The sequence below is a fragment of the Panthera onca genome, chromosome F2, assembly GCF_046562875.1.
Source record: "Panthera onca isolate mPanOnc1 chromosome F2, mPanOnc1 haplotype 2, whole genome shotgun sequence".
Classification (NCBI taxonomy): domain Eukaryota; kingdom Metazoa; phylum Chordata; class Mammalia; order Carnivora; family Felidae; genus Panthera; species Panthera onca.
In genome coordinates this window covers 44,959,338-44,976,926 of record NC_138356.1, presented here as the reverse complement: position 1 = coordinate 44,976,926, position 17,589 = coordinate 44,959,338, and the positions used below count along the sequence as shown (strand labels likewise).

At 35.8% G+C, this 17,589-nt stretch overlaps 1 protein-coding gene across 1 annotated transcript in view; it reads left to right on the top strand.

Moving 5' to 3' along the window:
• The window catches only part of STK3 (serine/threonine kinase 3), a 282,561-nt gene that overhangs the window by 203,793 nt on the left and 61,179 nt on the right, over positions 1–17,589 (top strand). Inside the window, 1 exon segment of the mRNA XM_078441875.2 lies at positions 7,590–7,765. Within this exon segment, the coding sequence (XP_078298001.1) occupies positions 7,590–7,765 (176 nt within the window).

The window sequence follows — 17,589 nt, the reverse complement described above, 5'->3', positions numbered from 1 at the left end:
ACCAAGAAGGGGACACTGACCCCTGTGTATTCCTGCTCCCTCATTCATCTGATGTCCTTGAACAAAATTGTAAATGAGAGACCATTTGCTCGGAGCAACAGCCTCCCTGGCCCCTTCTTTGCTAAATAACATCTTCTCTCGCAGCTCTGGTTCAGTTCCATTCCTTCTCACTTTCTTCCAAAACCTGTTTTAGGAAAGCATCAGACATGTAGGTATAAAATGATTAATAATGTTTTATGTTCATGAGTCTTTTCCTCCAAAATTCCAGAGTTTTGAACCAAAGGAGTAAATCACTAAGGATGGAATTTGAGATGCCAAGAAACCATTAACCAGGGTAGGGGAGATCAGAGATCTTACCATTCTTTCATGAAAAACTTTTGTATGCATCTTTAATTGGTAAGATTGATCTTGCCCGTGACATAGCAATAAAAGTGACAACAGTAAACTACCGCTCCCGCCTGCAGCTGGGTGCACATACCCGTAATGATATGGGCAGTCAGCAGCCCTTGATTTCTCTTTACAGAAATACAAAATGTCCAGCAAATGTGTGGCTACAGTGGTTTTGAGTTACCTGGCGGTACTGAATATGGTCTGCTCTTCTGTGTGCTCTTGGTCCGTGGAATGTTCAATGATGTGTGACCCAGCTTGAGTCTGTTAGTGTAGGTATTTTGGTCATAGGATACCTCTTTTACTAGCAAAAGCACAGACAAGCCTGTGAAATAGGAGTCTTCCTTGCACAAATGGAAATCTGTCTTTCTTGTAAAGGCCTCTGAAGGAAGGTTTCCATAGACACACAGTGGCCATTACAATGCTCATTACTCAGACAGGAAATCATCCCTTTTATTTAACTAAAATCCTTGGGCTTCAATTTGTCTGTTTTCCTTTATTCTGCCCTCATTGGAGATGGAAAACAGCTGGTCACTATTTTCTGGGGAAGAACCCTTCTTGTATACTTGGATGCTTATTAAATGGTGTCCTCAGACTTTTTCTGGCTGAACAATTTCAGTCCCTTTAACCTTTGTGCAGGTATTATTTTCTAAGCTTTTAATCTTTTTTATGAATAGCCTCTGGATCTTCTCCATGTTGTCTGTATCCTCCTTTGTTTTAAAATAGTCCGATGAAGTTAAGAAAAAGCTGATGTCAGTAGCTTCTGTACTAACATCCTGGCTTTTATGTATATTCACTGTATTCCTGGCAGCAAATTAAAGAACAGATTTCCAAGATCATTAATCAGGTGGAACACCCACATCTTAAAATATTTTTAGAAGATCAAATTAGGTAATATTCATAAATTCCTTTGATGTGAAAATATCTTAGGCTAAAGTTGTGATTAATTGTTATTTCATTCCCTACACTTAAGTGTCTTTGTCATCATCATGTTAAGAAATTAAAAATTAAACACATTACATTTTGTTAAAGTATTTTTGAAATTCCTTTATATATTTAAATTCCCATGAAGACATTTCACCTGCTTAGAAGACATGTACAAATTAAGAAAGTTAATGACTGGCATATTTGCTAAAGGTATTATATTCACACAGTTTAGTTTCCTTGTACATGTTCTGGGGAATGTGTGAAGGAGAAGCAAAACAATTTTTTTTTTCTTTAAACTTTCAAATGCACAAAGGGATTGAGTGGTGATTATTTTAGTCTTTATTGCTAAAGAATTCTTAGTTGCACAGCAGGTAGTTGAAGGAATTGGGGCCAAAATTGAGGACAAGGTAATTTGGAACATTAAATTTATTAATAAAATAAAAATATTTTTATATAAGCTAGGGTCAGAATTCAGCTGCAACTGGAGAAATTGATGTCAGTTTAATGTGATTGTTCTTTCTGTGTTTAAAAAGAGTATTTGCCATAGCAACCACAATCACATAAGACAGAGCTTACCACTGTGAGATTTTTCCACCTCATTCTTCTGTTGAAGGGCCTACTATTTCTTTTTTCCTCTTTTCAAAAATTAATTGTAGGTCAGAAACATCACCCTCTCTGTCCCATATTTCTGTGAGCATGTGTCTCCTTGGAGGCCCCACTGCACGCCCTGGGCATGTGTTTGACGTTGTGTGGTTACACGTTCCTAGGCAATTACAGCTGCCCCCCTTCATAACTTTTAAAACAACCCTGACCTATTTTTGTCCTTAGACATTTTAAAAAGTTGTTTTTAACATGTTCTTTATGTATAACCAAGATATATTCTAAGTGTTAATACGTTTAAAGTTAAATGTTTTAAATTAAACAATGGAAAATATTTGGAACTGCAAGCACATAATTTGAATTAAAAATTATGTGTCAGCAGATCTTGTTATAAAGTTATCTGAAAAGAAAAATCTAATGGAATAGACTTCCGTCTTTTATTTAAGTTGATTTTTAGACTTTTGTTAACTCTCTGTGAGAATGTTTCTTTCTAATTTAGGAATGGGTTATTTTTCCAGATTTTGAGTGTGGAGCCCAACAGGCATTTTACCGTGGGTATTTAGGCCAGCCTGTAAAAGACACTTAATATGATGGTGTATCTAAAATGCAATGAAAATTAAACCACTATGAATAATAGCAGATTTCAAGTTTCAAATTGGGGTATTCCTACAGTAAAACTGAAGATTGCTGCTCTTACCTCTTCCTACATGCTCCACTTGGGAACAGAAATGTATCAGTTGGGGACTGAATTTGGCTCTGTGTACCAGAAAACCCAAATAATAGTGGTTTTAACAAAGTAAGATTAATTTCTTTTCTCATTTAACAAGAGATCGAGAAGCAGAGCATCCTGCATTGGTAGACTGATTTCATGCGGTCCTTAGTGATCCTTTCTGTGACACTATCTTTGAGGTATCAAAGATACCTTCTCTTGTCCTCCTGCTTACGGAATAACTGCTAGATCTTCAGCCATCAAGTCTGCGTTCCAGGCAGGAAGAAAGAGCAAGAAGAAACTGGGGGTATTACCTACACCAAGAAAATTGAACTTTCCTAGAAACCCTCATCTTTTGTGTCGTTGGCCAGAATTGTGTTACGTGGCCATTCCTCTCCACAGGAGAGACACCTTGGCACCTCAAGGAAGGGAGGATCTATTGATATTAGGGTAGGCAAAATTTTCACTTTAAGACACTGGAACACTATTGCTAGCACATGTGACTTGGGATAGGAGCTCCCGATTAAGATAGGGTTAGGACCAGCACAGGATTGTTGGGATGTAAACATAGATTCCCAGAAAGAAATTCCTTAGTCATTTTCTTTTTTCTTTTAGTCAGCTCCAGGGATTGGTCTGTCTCTTCCCTTTCTATTGCCACTCCTTATTTCTGCTTTTACTCTTCTGACTCATGGCAGACAAGAATACTGCTTGGCTTTATCCTTCTTCCTTACTCTCTACATCTCTAAAGGAAGTACCTCCCAGCCCAAATTACTTTTTGTTGTGAAGGTTGTTATAAAAGATTAAAAGTTTTCCTCTACTTTATTATTCTCTGTATTGGAAAAGCAACTTTTTAAAAATTATTCTTTTATTGCAATCTTCCATCTTTTTTTTTTTTTTTTTTTTTTTTTGAGAGAGAGAGAGAGAGAGCGAGCGCACGCTCCCTGCTTGGAGCCCTATGCCAAGCTCAGTCTCACAACTGTGAGATCATGACCTGAGATCAAGAGGTGGACTCTTTAACCAACTGAGCCACGCAGGCACCCCAGAAAAGCAACTTTTAAGACTTTATTTTTCTCCTCTCCTTTCCTGTGCACGTTGCTGCTGTTAAAATGTAGGCCATATTCGAATAACTGCTCTATAAATATTAGTTTCCAATAAGAAAATATTACTCTTGTATTTACTGAGATACAAAGGTCTGTACTAAGAGTCACTAGTATATCACAAGACCGTGACAATTTCAGTACAACACCAGGACATTGGTGAAGATTCTAGGATGAAGAATTTCATGTCTCCTAATTGAGAAGCAGACAAGGAAGACTAACTAGAGTCTCTGGTGAAGCCAGTATTGACTAGAGGGACAACTGCTAAGAGCAATGTGAGCCTGGCTTGGTGTGGGAAGCGGGAGGGGCATTGGTCAGGGAGTGCTGTTGGCGTCAGTGGATTAATGATGTCATAATATGTTTTTGTTTTGTTTTATTTTTCCAAAGCACCTAATATACAAAATTCATTTTTAGAAGAGTGCTGTTTAGAAATTTGCTGCAGTGAAAATCTGTGTTTGTCAAATGCAGTTAGTAATTGTGATCTCCATGGTGTCTTACTTTTCCAGGAATGAGTTGCCAACGAAGCCACTGTTACTCTTTTGATTCTGATTTTACTATATAAATATTGATAACCCTTTCTCGTACCAAGTGCCAAATTTTTGAGATCTCTATGTGTGTAACCCATCTTAAGACTAGCTGGTTAAAATAAGAACTTACAAATAACTAATCCTATTACAAAATTACTCTTAAACAAGAAAAGAATATCAAGCAGAGAAAGTTTTCATTTGAGGGATTATCTTTATCCCCTCCATCATTTGACTTACTCATTTTATAGAAAATTCATTGAGCAACACTTGTAATATTTTATTATTTATTCTCATAAAAAAGGAAGAGGTAGATGGGGCGCCTGGGTGGCGCAGTCGGTTAAGCCTCCGACTTCAGCCAGGTCACAATCTCGCGGTCCGTGAGTTCGAGCCCCGCGTCAGGCTCTGGGCTGATGGCTCGGAGCCTGGAGCCTGTTTCCGATTCTGTGTCTCCCTCTCTCTCTGACCCTCCCCCGTTCATGCTCTGTCTCTCTCTGTCCCAAAATAAATAAAAAACGTTGAAAAAAAAAATTAAAAAAAAAAAAAAAAAAAAAAAAAAAAAAGAAGAGGTAGAGAAAAATTGAGGTTAAATTCCTGGCTTTATTTTTTAATAAAAGGTTTCCATAGGAGCCAAATTTTAATTCTGGAGATAAAGATGTCTTGTAATAATGAGGCCCAGAACTACTAGGTATTTATCCAAGGGATACAGGTATGCTGTTTCAGAGGGGCACATGCACCCCAGTGTTTATAGCAGCACTATTGACAATAGCCAAATTATGGGAAGAGTCCAAATGTCCATAGATGGATGAATGAATAAAAAAGATGTGGTGTATATATATACAATGGAGTATTACTCAGCAGTCAAAAAGAATGAAGTTTTGCCATTTGCAACTACGTGATGGAACTAGAGGGTATTATGCTAAGCGAAATTAGAGAAAGACAAATATCATATGACTTCACTCATATGAGGACTTTAAGAGACAAAACAGATGAATTTAAGGGAAGGGAAGCAAAAATAATATAAAAACAGGGAAGGGAAAAAAACATAAGAGACTCTTAAATATGGAGAACAAACAGAGGGTTACTGGAGGGGTTGTGGGAGGGGAGATGGGCTAAATGGATAAGGGACATTAAGGAATCTACTCCTGAAATCATTGTTGCACTGTATGCTAACTAACCTTGGGTGTAAATTAAATGATAATAATAATAATAATAATAATAATAATAATAATAATAATAGAAAAAGAAAAAAAAATGAAAAAAAAATAATGAGGCCCAGAGGTGAATCAGGAGTTCTTAAAATCTGTTGAAAATGTTATTGGAATGTATGTCCCATCCAAATGTCAGTAATTTAACCTCATCAGATTAAACAATTTATTTTTTTAACAATAGGAGATTTTAGGGAAGAAAATTGATAATAAATTGATAATTTATTTAGGGAAGAAAATTGATAATATCTTTATATTATGTTTATTGATTATTGAGATATTGTACCTTTCCTCCTATATTTTGTTCATTTTTAACATACCAGTAAAGTCTGTTCTGACAGGGAATATAAAGACAGCTTTGGCTGTTATCTTGATACATTGTCCCTGAGGAGTTCTTTTTTCATGGATTTTGTATGTAGGATATGAGAGTGTTGTAAGTTCTGAAAGTTTACTATGAATATTGATATTTTATACTATCCTAATTTTGATGGAATGTCTAGTATCTTTTCAGGGGGTACCATTTGGGTCCCAGATGTCTTCTCACCCTTATTTTCAAGCCTTCTAAAGCCTGAGCAGTTCTGATTAGATGATGAGTCTTTAGATATAAACAGTTTTTTCCCCTATTTTTCCACTAATACATGCATATTCTGAATATCAGATTCCTTCTGACTTCACTGGGACAGATCATTCTAAAAACTGTAGTAGTCACAATAATTTCTCAAATTTATTATTGCCAATTCACAGTTGCTAGTACTGAAATACTAGCAGCCTCTTACTAATTCAAAAGTAATGATGTTGAAATGCCAAATACCATCTCATTAGCTCTTCCTCATGCCATTGATGTTGAACATCTGGGTGAATAATCAAAAACACTCCTTGATGATCATAGTTCTCTTATTTGTGAAATTATTTGGGTTCCTGCATTAGGGAACTTATAGTCTAACGAAAAGACAAACTCAGAAACACATATAAAAGACATAATTCATAGACTGAAAATAAAAAATAAACATTACTTTTACTAATAATTATTCGTGTTTGCTTACATTGTATCATAATGACTCACTTGATCAGGGATTAGGTACAACCATTAAAGCACCCATAAGAAAATGAAAAAGGCCTCTATGTAGCTATTAAAAAATAAAATTACTTGTAAATAAAGACCTGCAGATGTATAGAGAAAAACTTGGTTAGCTTAAAAAGACTTAAAAACATATAGTCGGCAGGGCCTCGAAATATTTGTACATCCATGTTCATTGCAACATTATTGAAAATAGTCAAAAGTGTTTATTGACAGATGAATGGGTAAACAAAATGTGAGTTATACATACAATGGAATATTATTTAGCTTAAAAAGGAAGGGAATTCTGACACATGCTAATACATGGATGAACCTTAAGGACATTAAACTTTAGAAGTTAGCTTTAGTTTTAGAACTGGTAAGTTTGAGGTAACTCTGACTCACCTCAGATGGAGTAGTCCAAAAGTAAGCAGTAGGAAAGTCAAGATATAGAACTTAGAAGTGAGCTTTAGAAATAAAAAATTGGTTTTCTGACTTAAATATGGCAAAGTTTTAGAAATAGAACTCAGAAGCAAGATCTAGGCTGGTGAAGTGACAGTTAGGAGTCACATATAAATATGATAGGCGAAACTATGGGAGTCCAGGATGAGGTGGAATCAGCTAGAAAGACTGTAAGGAAACAAAGACATAAGAGAAACCTGGGTAAGTCCTTATAACTTCTTTAGCTTGTGGTGTGCAATGACAATAACAATGGAGGCTTAGGTGTTTAAAAATAAGTGTGTTTTAAAATTTTACTTCATTTGACAGACTTCAATATACTTGAAACGATTTTTAGTAAACTATAATAAAGATTCTTGCCAAAATTCTCAAATGTTTTCTACAATCTAAGAATATTGTGGGTCTTTGCCTAATCATTAGTCAAATTTTTATGTGGCCTGGATATTTTTGTTTTTTCATTGTTTCATTTTACTTTGTTCTTCATTAAATTGACAATGTTGGCCTTGAATCTGACCAGTGCAAATTTATTATTTGCTCAATAAAAAAATCGTACTTCGATAAAAACCACACTTCTTTAAATGTAAGAACTTATGCCGTTTCTGTGTTCTTTGTTTACCTAAGGAAACGCAACTTCACCACAAGTACAAAGACCGTCTTTTATGGACTACTTTGATAAACAGGACTTCAAGAATAAAAGTCATGAAAACTGTAATCAGAACATGCATGAACCCTTTCCTATGTCCAAAAATGTTTTTCCTGACAACTGGAAAGTTCCTCAGGATGGAGACTTTGACTTTGTAAGTACATTTTAATTCTTCCATTTATGTTTTATCCTTCTTCATTTTATCATCACATTGAGAAGCACAGTTTGTGTGTGTGTGTGTGTGTGTGTGCGTGTGTATAAAACTTAGACAATGAGTGTATTAATATTCAGTGTATAGCTATATATGTAGATAAGAGAGTGGTAAAATTATTGTTTGCTTGTAGACAGGTATTTGCAGAGAAATGTAAATAATTGCTTATAGCTAAATAAATCAGAGACCAAATTTAGAGAAATGTTTAGGACTCTTTAAAACTAAAATAACAACTATGTCAAAAAATGTTTTTAGGGACGCCTGGGTGCCTCAGTTGGTTAAGCGTCTGACTCTTGATTTCAGCTCAGGTCATGGTCTCACAGTTCATGGGATTGAGCCCTGTGTCAGACTCCGTGCTGACAGCACGGGATCTGCTTATGATTCTCTCTCTCTCTCTTTCTCTCTCTCTCTCTTCCCCTCTCTCTCCCTCCCTCCCCCCACCCGTCCTAACCCCTGCTTGTGTGTGCTTTCTCTCAAAGTAAATAAACTTAAAAACATTTTTTAATAGTGCAAATACCAGATATTTCTGACAGTAATATCTTATAACTGTCTTATAAGTATATCTTATAAGTAATATCTTATAACTGTCTTATAACTTATAACTGTCTTATAAGTATTATAAGACAGTAATACTTTACTTTCCAAAGTAAATGGTACAAAGGTATTTATGACATAGACTTTGAGAAATTTGCCTCAACTTTGATAGTTAATTGAATTAGTTTCTACTTGGTAAGTGTTAATTCCACTTGGTTTGTCAGAAATAATAGTCCTGTTGTATATCTAGTTAGCATATAAATTTCAGTATAAAACTGTGCCTCATTGCTTCTTTGTTATATTTTCTCTTTATTTCTTCTGCCCTGCTCCTTGTTATTCATTTCTTTTAAAGACTGCGTATAATATAGGTGAACAATTCTAAAGCAACTATTTCCACATCTTGAAGTAAATTCTCAAAATGAGTTCTTTAATGGAGTAGAAATTTTTATGGAGTAAATTTTTGCTTTAGCATGTTTTAAATAATATGTTAGTTTTGCATATTGTTCTGTAAGATTTTTTTCCACATAAAATAACTATAATCCTATAGTTATAGTTACAGCTATAAATATAAATAAATGCATTTTTTTATAAGTAAATAGAATTTTAGGTATATGTATATCTTTAATGTTTTTAAATAATAGCCATTTTGCTTAGTCAACATGCCTCTAAATGCTTTGGGATTATAAGTATTTTTAATGTTTAGTACTTTTCTCCTAAATATTGTGATTGTGTTTTGAAATAATCAGATACTAAAGTTTCAAAATCTATTCCCAATATAGTTAGTACAGATAGCTAGCAAATTTCAGCAAGGGCGCAAGTTTGACTGAAAACATTAATTGTAATATCTACTTATTTTTGTCTTTTCAATTTTGAAGTTAGATATTCAAAAATAAAATCTATATTTCTATAGTAGTTCTGGGAAGATTTCATTTTAAGCTGTCTACTTTTTAAAAAATCATAAATTATTTAGAATGCTGACATTCAAGCTTTAAATCATTCATGAACATGATGAATTATGTAGAGTATTTAGCATCAAAGAACTTTGTCTTGTCTCAGTTGGAATAAATCTTAATAGCCTCTGAGAAACAGTTTGAAATGAGCTACAAAGTAATGAATAAATTATCATGGTTAAGAAATAGCAAATAAAATGATTTAATTCTATTTCTGTTTCAGTTAGTCTTTGCTATACCCCCCCCCCCAACTTAATGGCTTAAAATAACAACTATTTTATTTGTTCACAATTTTGTTGGTAAGCATTTTGACTAGGTTCGGTGGAGTGGTTCTTCTCCTGGTCTTACCTGGGGTCTGTCAAGTGGCTGTAATCATCTGGCAGCTTGACGGGATCTGAATGATCTCTCTAAAATTACCTCACTCTTAAAAAAAAAAGTTAATTATTGAGAGAGGGCGAGAGAGACAGAAGGCAAGCAGGGGAGTGGCAGAAAGAAAAGGGGACAGAGGATCCAAAGCAGGCTCTGTGCTGACAGCAGAGAGCCTGATGCCGGGCTCAAATTCATGAACTGTGAGATCATGACCTGAGCTGAGTTGGACGCTTAACCGACTAAGCCACCCAGGCACCCCTAAAATTACCTCACTCGTGTGTGTGGCAGTGGTGCCCACAGTAGCCTAGGTCATATGATGCTATCAGGCAAGCCTGGCATTTTTATGTGGTTGTAGCAGCCTACCAAGAGGGTGACAGAGAAGTTGTAAGGCCTCTTCAGACCTACGCCTAGAATCTGCACAGTGTCCATTTATAATAGCATCGAAAAGAATGAATCCTTAGGAATAATCTTAAAGGAGGTGAAAGACCTATACACTGAAAACTATAAAGCGTTGCTGAAAAAAATTAAAGATACCAATATAAAGAAAGATATTTCTTGTTCATGGGTTATAAGATTTACTGTTGTTAAGATGTCAGTATGGGCCAAAGCAATCTGTAGATTCAGTGTGATCTCTGTCAAAATCCCAATGACATTTTTGTTGCAGAAATACAAAAATCCATCCTAAAATTCATATGGAATTTGAAAGGACTCAAATAGTCAAAACAGTCTTGAAAAAGAGAAATGAAGTTGGAGATCTCATCTTAACCAATTTCAGAACTCATACAAAGCTTTAGTAATCAAAACAAGACAGACATATAGACCAGTTGAGTAGAATAAAGACACCAGAAATAAACCGTCCCATATATAATCAGGTGATTTTTGGCAGAGATACTGAGACCATTCAATGGGGAAAGAACAGTCTTGTCAACAAATGATACTGGGGAAATTGGACAGCCATGTGCAAAAGAATGAGGTTGGGCCCTTACTCTACACTATGTACAAAAATTAACTCAAAATGAAAGATCTAAACATAAGAACTAAAACTATAAAACTCTTAGAAGAAAACATAAGAGAATCTTCCTAATATTGGATTTGGCAATGATTTCTTAGATATGACACCAAAAACACAGGGAACAACAAAAAATAGATAAATTAGGGTACATTAAAATCAATTTTTTTGTGCATCTAAGGACACTGTCAATAGAGTGAAAAGGCACCCCATGGAATGGGAGAAAACATTTGCAAATCACATATCTGATAAGGGGTTAACATCTAGGATATATAAAGAACTACAACTCAACAGCAAAAAAAACAAACAACCCGGTTAAAAAATGAGTGAGGGACTCAAATAAATATTTTTCCAAAGAAGATATACAAGTGACATTATTCATGATAGGCAAAAGGTGGAAGCAAGCCAAGTGTCCATTGATAGATGAATAGATAAACAAAATGTGGTATATACATTCAAGAGAATATTTTTCAGCCTACAAAGGAAGGAAATTCTGACACATGCTGTAACCTCACTATAACATGAATAAACTTTGAAGATATCATGCTAAGTGAAATAGTCAATCACGGAAGAACAAATACTGTGTGATTTCACTTATATGAGACACCCAGAATAGTCAGATTTACAGAGGGAGAAAGTTGAATGGTGGCTGCCAGGGGCTGTGGGGAGAGGGGAAAGGAGAGAGTTCTTGTTTAATGGGCACAGAGTTTCAGTTTTGCAAGTTGAAAAAAGTTCTGGGGTTGGATAATGGTGATGTTTGCATAACGGTGTGAATGTATCTCATACACTGAACTGTAAACTTAAAAATCATCAAAAGGCTAAATTTGACGTTCTGTATTTTTTACCACAATAAAAATAAATAAATAAGAGGAGGGGAGAATTCTCACAGTGTCATTTCTACCATATTCTGTTAAGTTTAAATATGTCACAAGGCCAGTCCAGATTCAAGGGATTTAGAAATTGATTTTATCTCATGATGGGGAAAAGAGCAGAGTCCCATTGCAGAGAGCTCTGCAAAATGAAAGGATTTGTTGTGATCATCTTTGCAAATGTTCCACTAGAAATTGTCATAATTAAAATTCAACTAAAATTAGAATCTTGAATTTAGGAAATTGGAGGTCATTTGTGATTTTGGTAAGGGTCGTTTCAGTACCCTGCTTTTTAAATTTTCACACACAACTTTTGACATGTAGCTTTCCACTGTCCCTTTTAGGCTCCTTCTAGTTTTGTAAATTAAAGCATTGAATTTCCAGTGGCCGGCTCCTCTAAACCTCTGGTAAAATTGTCAGCCTATCATGTATTTTGGAGTCCTTCTATCTGGAAATTACAAAATTTGTTATAAACCATTAAACTAATTTAACAAATGCTCTACTCTCTGCTTGGATTGTGCTCAGCTCTATAGAGAAATAAGTTTATAAAATTAAGACAAGATATAAATTAATTAAATTCTAAGCTAGAGCAATAATGCAAACGTCATGTGGTTTTGCATAAGCAGGGACTGAGCAAAGGCTGGAGTAGTTTGTGAAATTATACTGTGGAGGGGGACTTTATCTTAGCTTTGAAAGATGGATAACAGAAGGAGGGAAGGCAGGCACCACAGGATGATGTGTGTAGTAAAAATCTTAGAGGTAGGAAACCACGAGGTGTATTGGATGAAAATGAAGTAGAGACTTTCAAGTTCATTTGGAACAATATGATAGTGGAAAGGTAGGTCTGGCTCAGATGGTCGAAGACTTGAATGAAAGATTGCAAAGTCTGAATTCTTATTTCCTGGACAGTAGAAAACCATTGAAGGTTTTTAAGTTGGAGAATGACATGATGAAAGTGTTTTAGAATATTAATCTTTTTTTTTTGAGAGAGAGAGAGCGAGCGCAGGCTGGGGACAGAATCCCAAGCAGGCTCCACACTGTCAGTGCAAAGCCCGATGCAGGGCTAGAGCTCACAAACTGTGAGATCATGACCTGAGCTGAAATCAAGAATCTTAACCGACTGAGCCACCCAGGTGCCCCTAGAATATTAATCTCGATGGTAGTATGCAGTGTTGATTGAAAGGAAAAGACTAGAGGTAAGGGATATCAGTTATGTGAAACGGGCTTGAAATAATATAGTAATAAAGTAGAAAAGAAGCAACAAAAACAGAAGTAAGTATAGGAGACATTAGAAAAGATTAAAAACACTGAAATAGCTGACTTACTAGATTAAAGAATACAGTTTTGGGGGTGGAGCGTCCGACTCTTGGTTTCAGCTCAGGTCATGATCTCACAGTTTGTGGGATTGAGCCCCACATTGGGCTCTACACTGACAGCGTGGAGCCTGCTTGGGATTCTCTCTCTCCCTCTCTCTCTGCCCCTCTCCCTCCCTCCCTCTCTCTCTTTCTCTCTCCCTCCCTCTCTCTCTCCCTCCCTCCCTCTCTCCCTCCCTCTCTCTCTCTCTCTCTCCCTCCCCCTCCCTTTCTCTCCCTCTCTGTCTCTAAATAAATAAATAAATAAATAAATAAATAAATAAATAAACTTAAAGGAATATAATTTTGGTTAAGGTGACGAACCTTAGGTAGTGAAAGTGAAAGTAATTTAAAAAAAAAAAAGGAAGGGAAAATGTCCTCACAGTTAAGAAAGAGGCTTTAAGAGGTCATGACTGGATCCAGTTTTTTCAGAATAATTTCTTTTTTGATGTATACAAGGCATGTAGCCTTAAAAAGGTATGGGGGGGGGGCGGTGGTACAGAGTTACCAGAGTTCTTTCTACCCCAACATTTTCACACCTGTCAGCTGGAACTACTGCTCAACCCTCTCATCACTTTGAGGAAAGTGGAAAATGTTGTAATAGCCACTGAGGGGAATGTAAATGAGAATAAAGAGGAGATGGATAAAGGAAGGATTAGCAGGGGATGAATAAAGAATTGCCAAGAGTCTGGTGAGTATGGTAAAAAAAAAAAAAAAAAGGAGAGTGCGAGAGGGGCTAAAGGAGTAGGAAAAGAGGCAGTATGGGTGCGACAGAGTGGAAGGGGTTTGATGGGATACTTTGCTTGCAAAGTAAGGAAATGGACTAAAAGCAAAGACAGATTTCCACATAAAACACCAGCTGGTAATGATAAGGGAAATCTGGTCTTATTAATCCCATCATACATTAGATACATAGAATGTTAAAAAAAAAAAAAGTGACTCATCAAAATATAAAGTATGTTAAGGTTTATGTGTTTATCTTCTGTCTTTATGACGTGTCTTAAGGCTACCTTCCAAAAGAACTAGATTTTTACGTGATTCCTACGTCTATTATGTAGAAGTTCCTTAAAACAACCCAAAGTTGTTTTGACCATATTTCCAATGCATAGAAGGCTTATCCTTTTGCATTGAGGAAAATAGATTTCAAGAAAAGTGAAAGACTTAATTGTCTTTTGTGGTATTCAGAGCAGATTCCTAAAGGACAAAACATTCAGAGAGGCACTTGCTAGACAGATGTGCAGAGTAGGAAGCGTTCTTTACCCAAAAGCCTGTATGCAACATAATTTGTGTATTTTCTTTTAGCATTTGTCTTTTGGATTTTCTGTGAACTGTTGTTTTATGCTAATGTTCCTGGTTGTAATGAGATGAGAGGAGTATTAATTTATGATTTCACCAATTTGGGGGTAAAATAAAGATAGCATAAAATATATTTGGGCTAATTGAACCGGTTATTTTAACTCCACAAAACATGTTCTGTTTAGGGTGTGCCTATGAAGATTCCTAAAAACAAATATAAAAGGCAAATCTGTTTATTATAGCACTAGACTAATGTTTCAGTTTTTGTTAGAATTATTTCCAAACAGCCCTAGCATCCAGATTGTTTAGCGTTAAATAGAGAGCTTGTAGATCATGTTTTGCAGAAATTACAGTATTATACTTAAATAGATATATTTTGGGTAACGTAAAGATTTTGGAACAAGAACAAAAACTTTAAAAGCCATCTGTTAACCTGCTATATTGGTTCCAATCTTTAAAAAATAAAAAAAAAAAATTGGATTGACAATAATTACTAGTATGAGAGGGATTAGGTAAATCAGCCATGTTTTTGTCTTTGACTCAAACTGAAATGTAAGTTAACCTTTCTTGATTGCTATGATTTTAAAATATTTATTCAATTTGCATTGCCTTTTGAGCTAATGGGCACAAGACTCCTCCAGAGCAGCACTGGAGAAAAAAGTTTCAATAATGGTAGCAGAGGAAATATAAAGTCCTCCCCTCCAAGTGCAAATTTGCCTCCGACTTTCCTAAGTGGTTTTCCCGTCTACTTCTGATTCCTGGATTGGCAAGTCTGTATGGTTCTAGGGAAACAAACAGATGAGCAAACTGACACCTCACTGCCACAAAACACAGCAAGCAGCAAGCCCAGAGAAAGTGCTCCTGGAGCCACCGTGCGCATCTTAGGAATCGTCCCTCGTTCTGGAGAAATATTTCTTTCTCAGGATCTTTTCGCTGTCCTACGGCGGCCAGCAGTTCTGGAGGGTAATGTTGTGGAGACAGTGATGGAATACAAGAGCCCATGCAGACGCTTGTAGCAATGCCAGCCCTTTGGAAAGCCGTCCGTGACACAGGCCCTGTGGAGAGCCCGGAGGGGCAAACCAAAGCCAGCAGCATCTACCAGTTTTTAGCAGAGTAGCAGTACGGTATCATCTGCTTCATCTTTTAAAGAGATGTTGGCTAAGAGTTTCCCTTGTAGTGTACTCCTTTGTCAAAGCGCTTCTTGTTCTCGTCATTCCCTAGTTGTGTGGACCGAGGAAACCACTTCAGTCGAGTGAAGTATTTAAGCATATTGTCATCGATTAGCTTTGCATTAAGTGATTATTGTCAAGTATTTCCAGATGTTTGCAAAAGTATTAACAAAGTATGAAAAGATAATGTAGATATGGCAGATTTATTTCTTCTGGGGTAAAGAAGAAATAAACACAGAATCTCAAGTGTTTTTAGTGGATAGCCCTGGATAAGAGTTTATGATTACAGGTGTACATGTGGCATGAACTTGAGTGTATGTGGCACATTGTGCTTTCGCTACGCACTCCTTCCTTGTAGAGCCAACAGGAAATTAAAATTAATGAGAAGCCTGCACTTTGAAATACTTGCAGAATTCTTGACTATTTCAGTCCTTTGCCAGCTCACGAAATCTGCGCTGGCTGTCATATCCAACAGATGGCGTGTGGCATGTGCACAGTTATATCATGTGATTGTCTGGGTCCATGTGGAGTTTCTATAAGATTTTGACCATCGGTATGCTGCAGTGTTTAGGACAGTTATAACCTTTGTTTTGAAAGGAGAGTGGCCTTCTTGAAAGATAATGTGTTTATATACAGGTAGGCATAAAACGGCGACGGTTAATTACCCACTGGGCATTTAAACTGCATTTAATTGATTCTGTAGTAGTTAAAGTCAACAAAAACTTGAGTGTCTCTGAACTGCTACATCGGTTCCTCAGTATAATTTAATCCATTTGGATGGAGCATTCTGCTTCCTTATTCCTCCAAACTTGCTGTTTTTAAAACTGCCCTAATTTCAGAAAATGTTACTTAGTGGTTGTATCTGGGCAAGGTCTACTGGAACATTAAGCTAATTCTGCTTATTTGGATAATTAATACCTTAAGTTAAAACTGACTGTATCATCGTTTCCTTTACAAATTAAAGTGAGCAGGCCTGTACTTATTGGATTCATTAAGACAGAGAGCACAGGTGCACTGTGTGGTTTCTTGTCATCATGGTGGAATTTATTAAGATGTTTAAAGCACATGGCAAAAAGAAAAATGGCTTACCAAGAAGAGTTCTAACAAGCATAAACTTTCCTCGTAGTAACTTGTTCTTTTCAAAATGTCATTTATTTAGAAGATTGTGATGAAAAATTGGCTACTTTACATTTTAAAACAAAGGTATTATACTCCAAGCATATGTTATGGCTGATGTTGATGTCTGAGGAAGTTATTTTGACTGTGTGGGCTTTCTGTTCATAACCTCATTTTGAATGTTTGGCTAATAAGCAGTGGGGACTGTTGGGATAATTACATCAAAAGAGATGTTAGGAACCAATTGTGGCATTTAGGATCAAAGAGTGGACAATATAATTTATCACCTTTTAATATAAGACTGATGCCCCGCAGTGCTTACTTCTTAAATAATCCATTAGATTTCAAAATAAGTTGTTAGGATCAACTGAGGTTACTAGTAATACATATATCAGGTTGTGTTGGTAATAAAAGAGTTGTGTTTTACTTTAACTGTCATAAATGAAATTTCTTTAAGTCTGAAATTATTTTTGTACTTTCATACTTAATTCAGATTTTCAGGATATACGTGGTAGTTTAGTGTCAAAACCCTTTACATAAGAAGCTTCCATCATACTCCCCGATATACATCTTTTACAGTTAGAAGTATATTGTTCTTTTTGGGACTGTTAGATTTGTTAGCCTGGTCAACCTAATAGTGACTCCACATTCTCTCCCATCCTGACATTAGGTTGGCAACTTTGTCCCACAGAACTTCTCACTCAATAAAATAGTTTCATTAGGTTGGATTCATCGTATTGGGAGGCTTTCCAGTAAATAACCTTTTTTTTGTAAACTCAAAATGTAGTTGTCTTGGTTCAAAACCAAACTAGTTTGGGTTCATAATTTTGTCTGTCAGTAGTGGAAAAATCTTCTTCCCATAAATATAGACAGATCTTAAGGAGATAAATGAAAGAGGGTATCAAAGTAGTATATAGTAACAGATAAAAGGATTGTAGAAAACAAATATCTTAATTTCAAAAGGTATATTTTTCATGGTTCTTAATAAAGGAACTGATTTTTCTGTATGAATTAAGTAGTAGTGTGTGTTTAGCTTGATATGCAGTATAAAGTATAATTAAAGCTGGTGTTAATTAGTAAAGTATCTTACGGAAGCCTCAGTA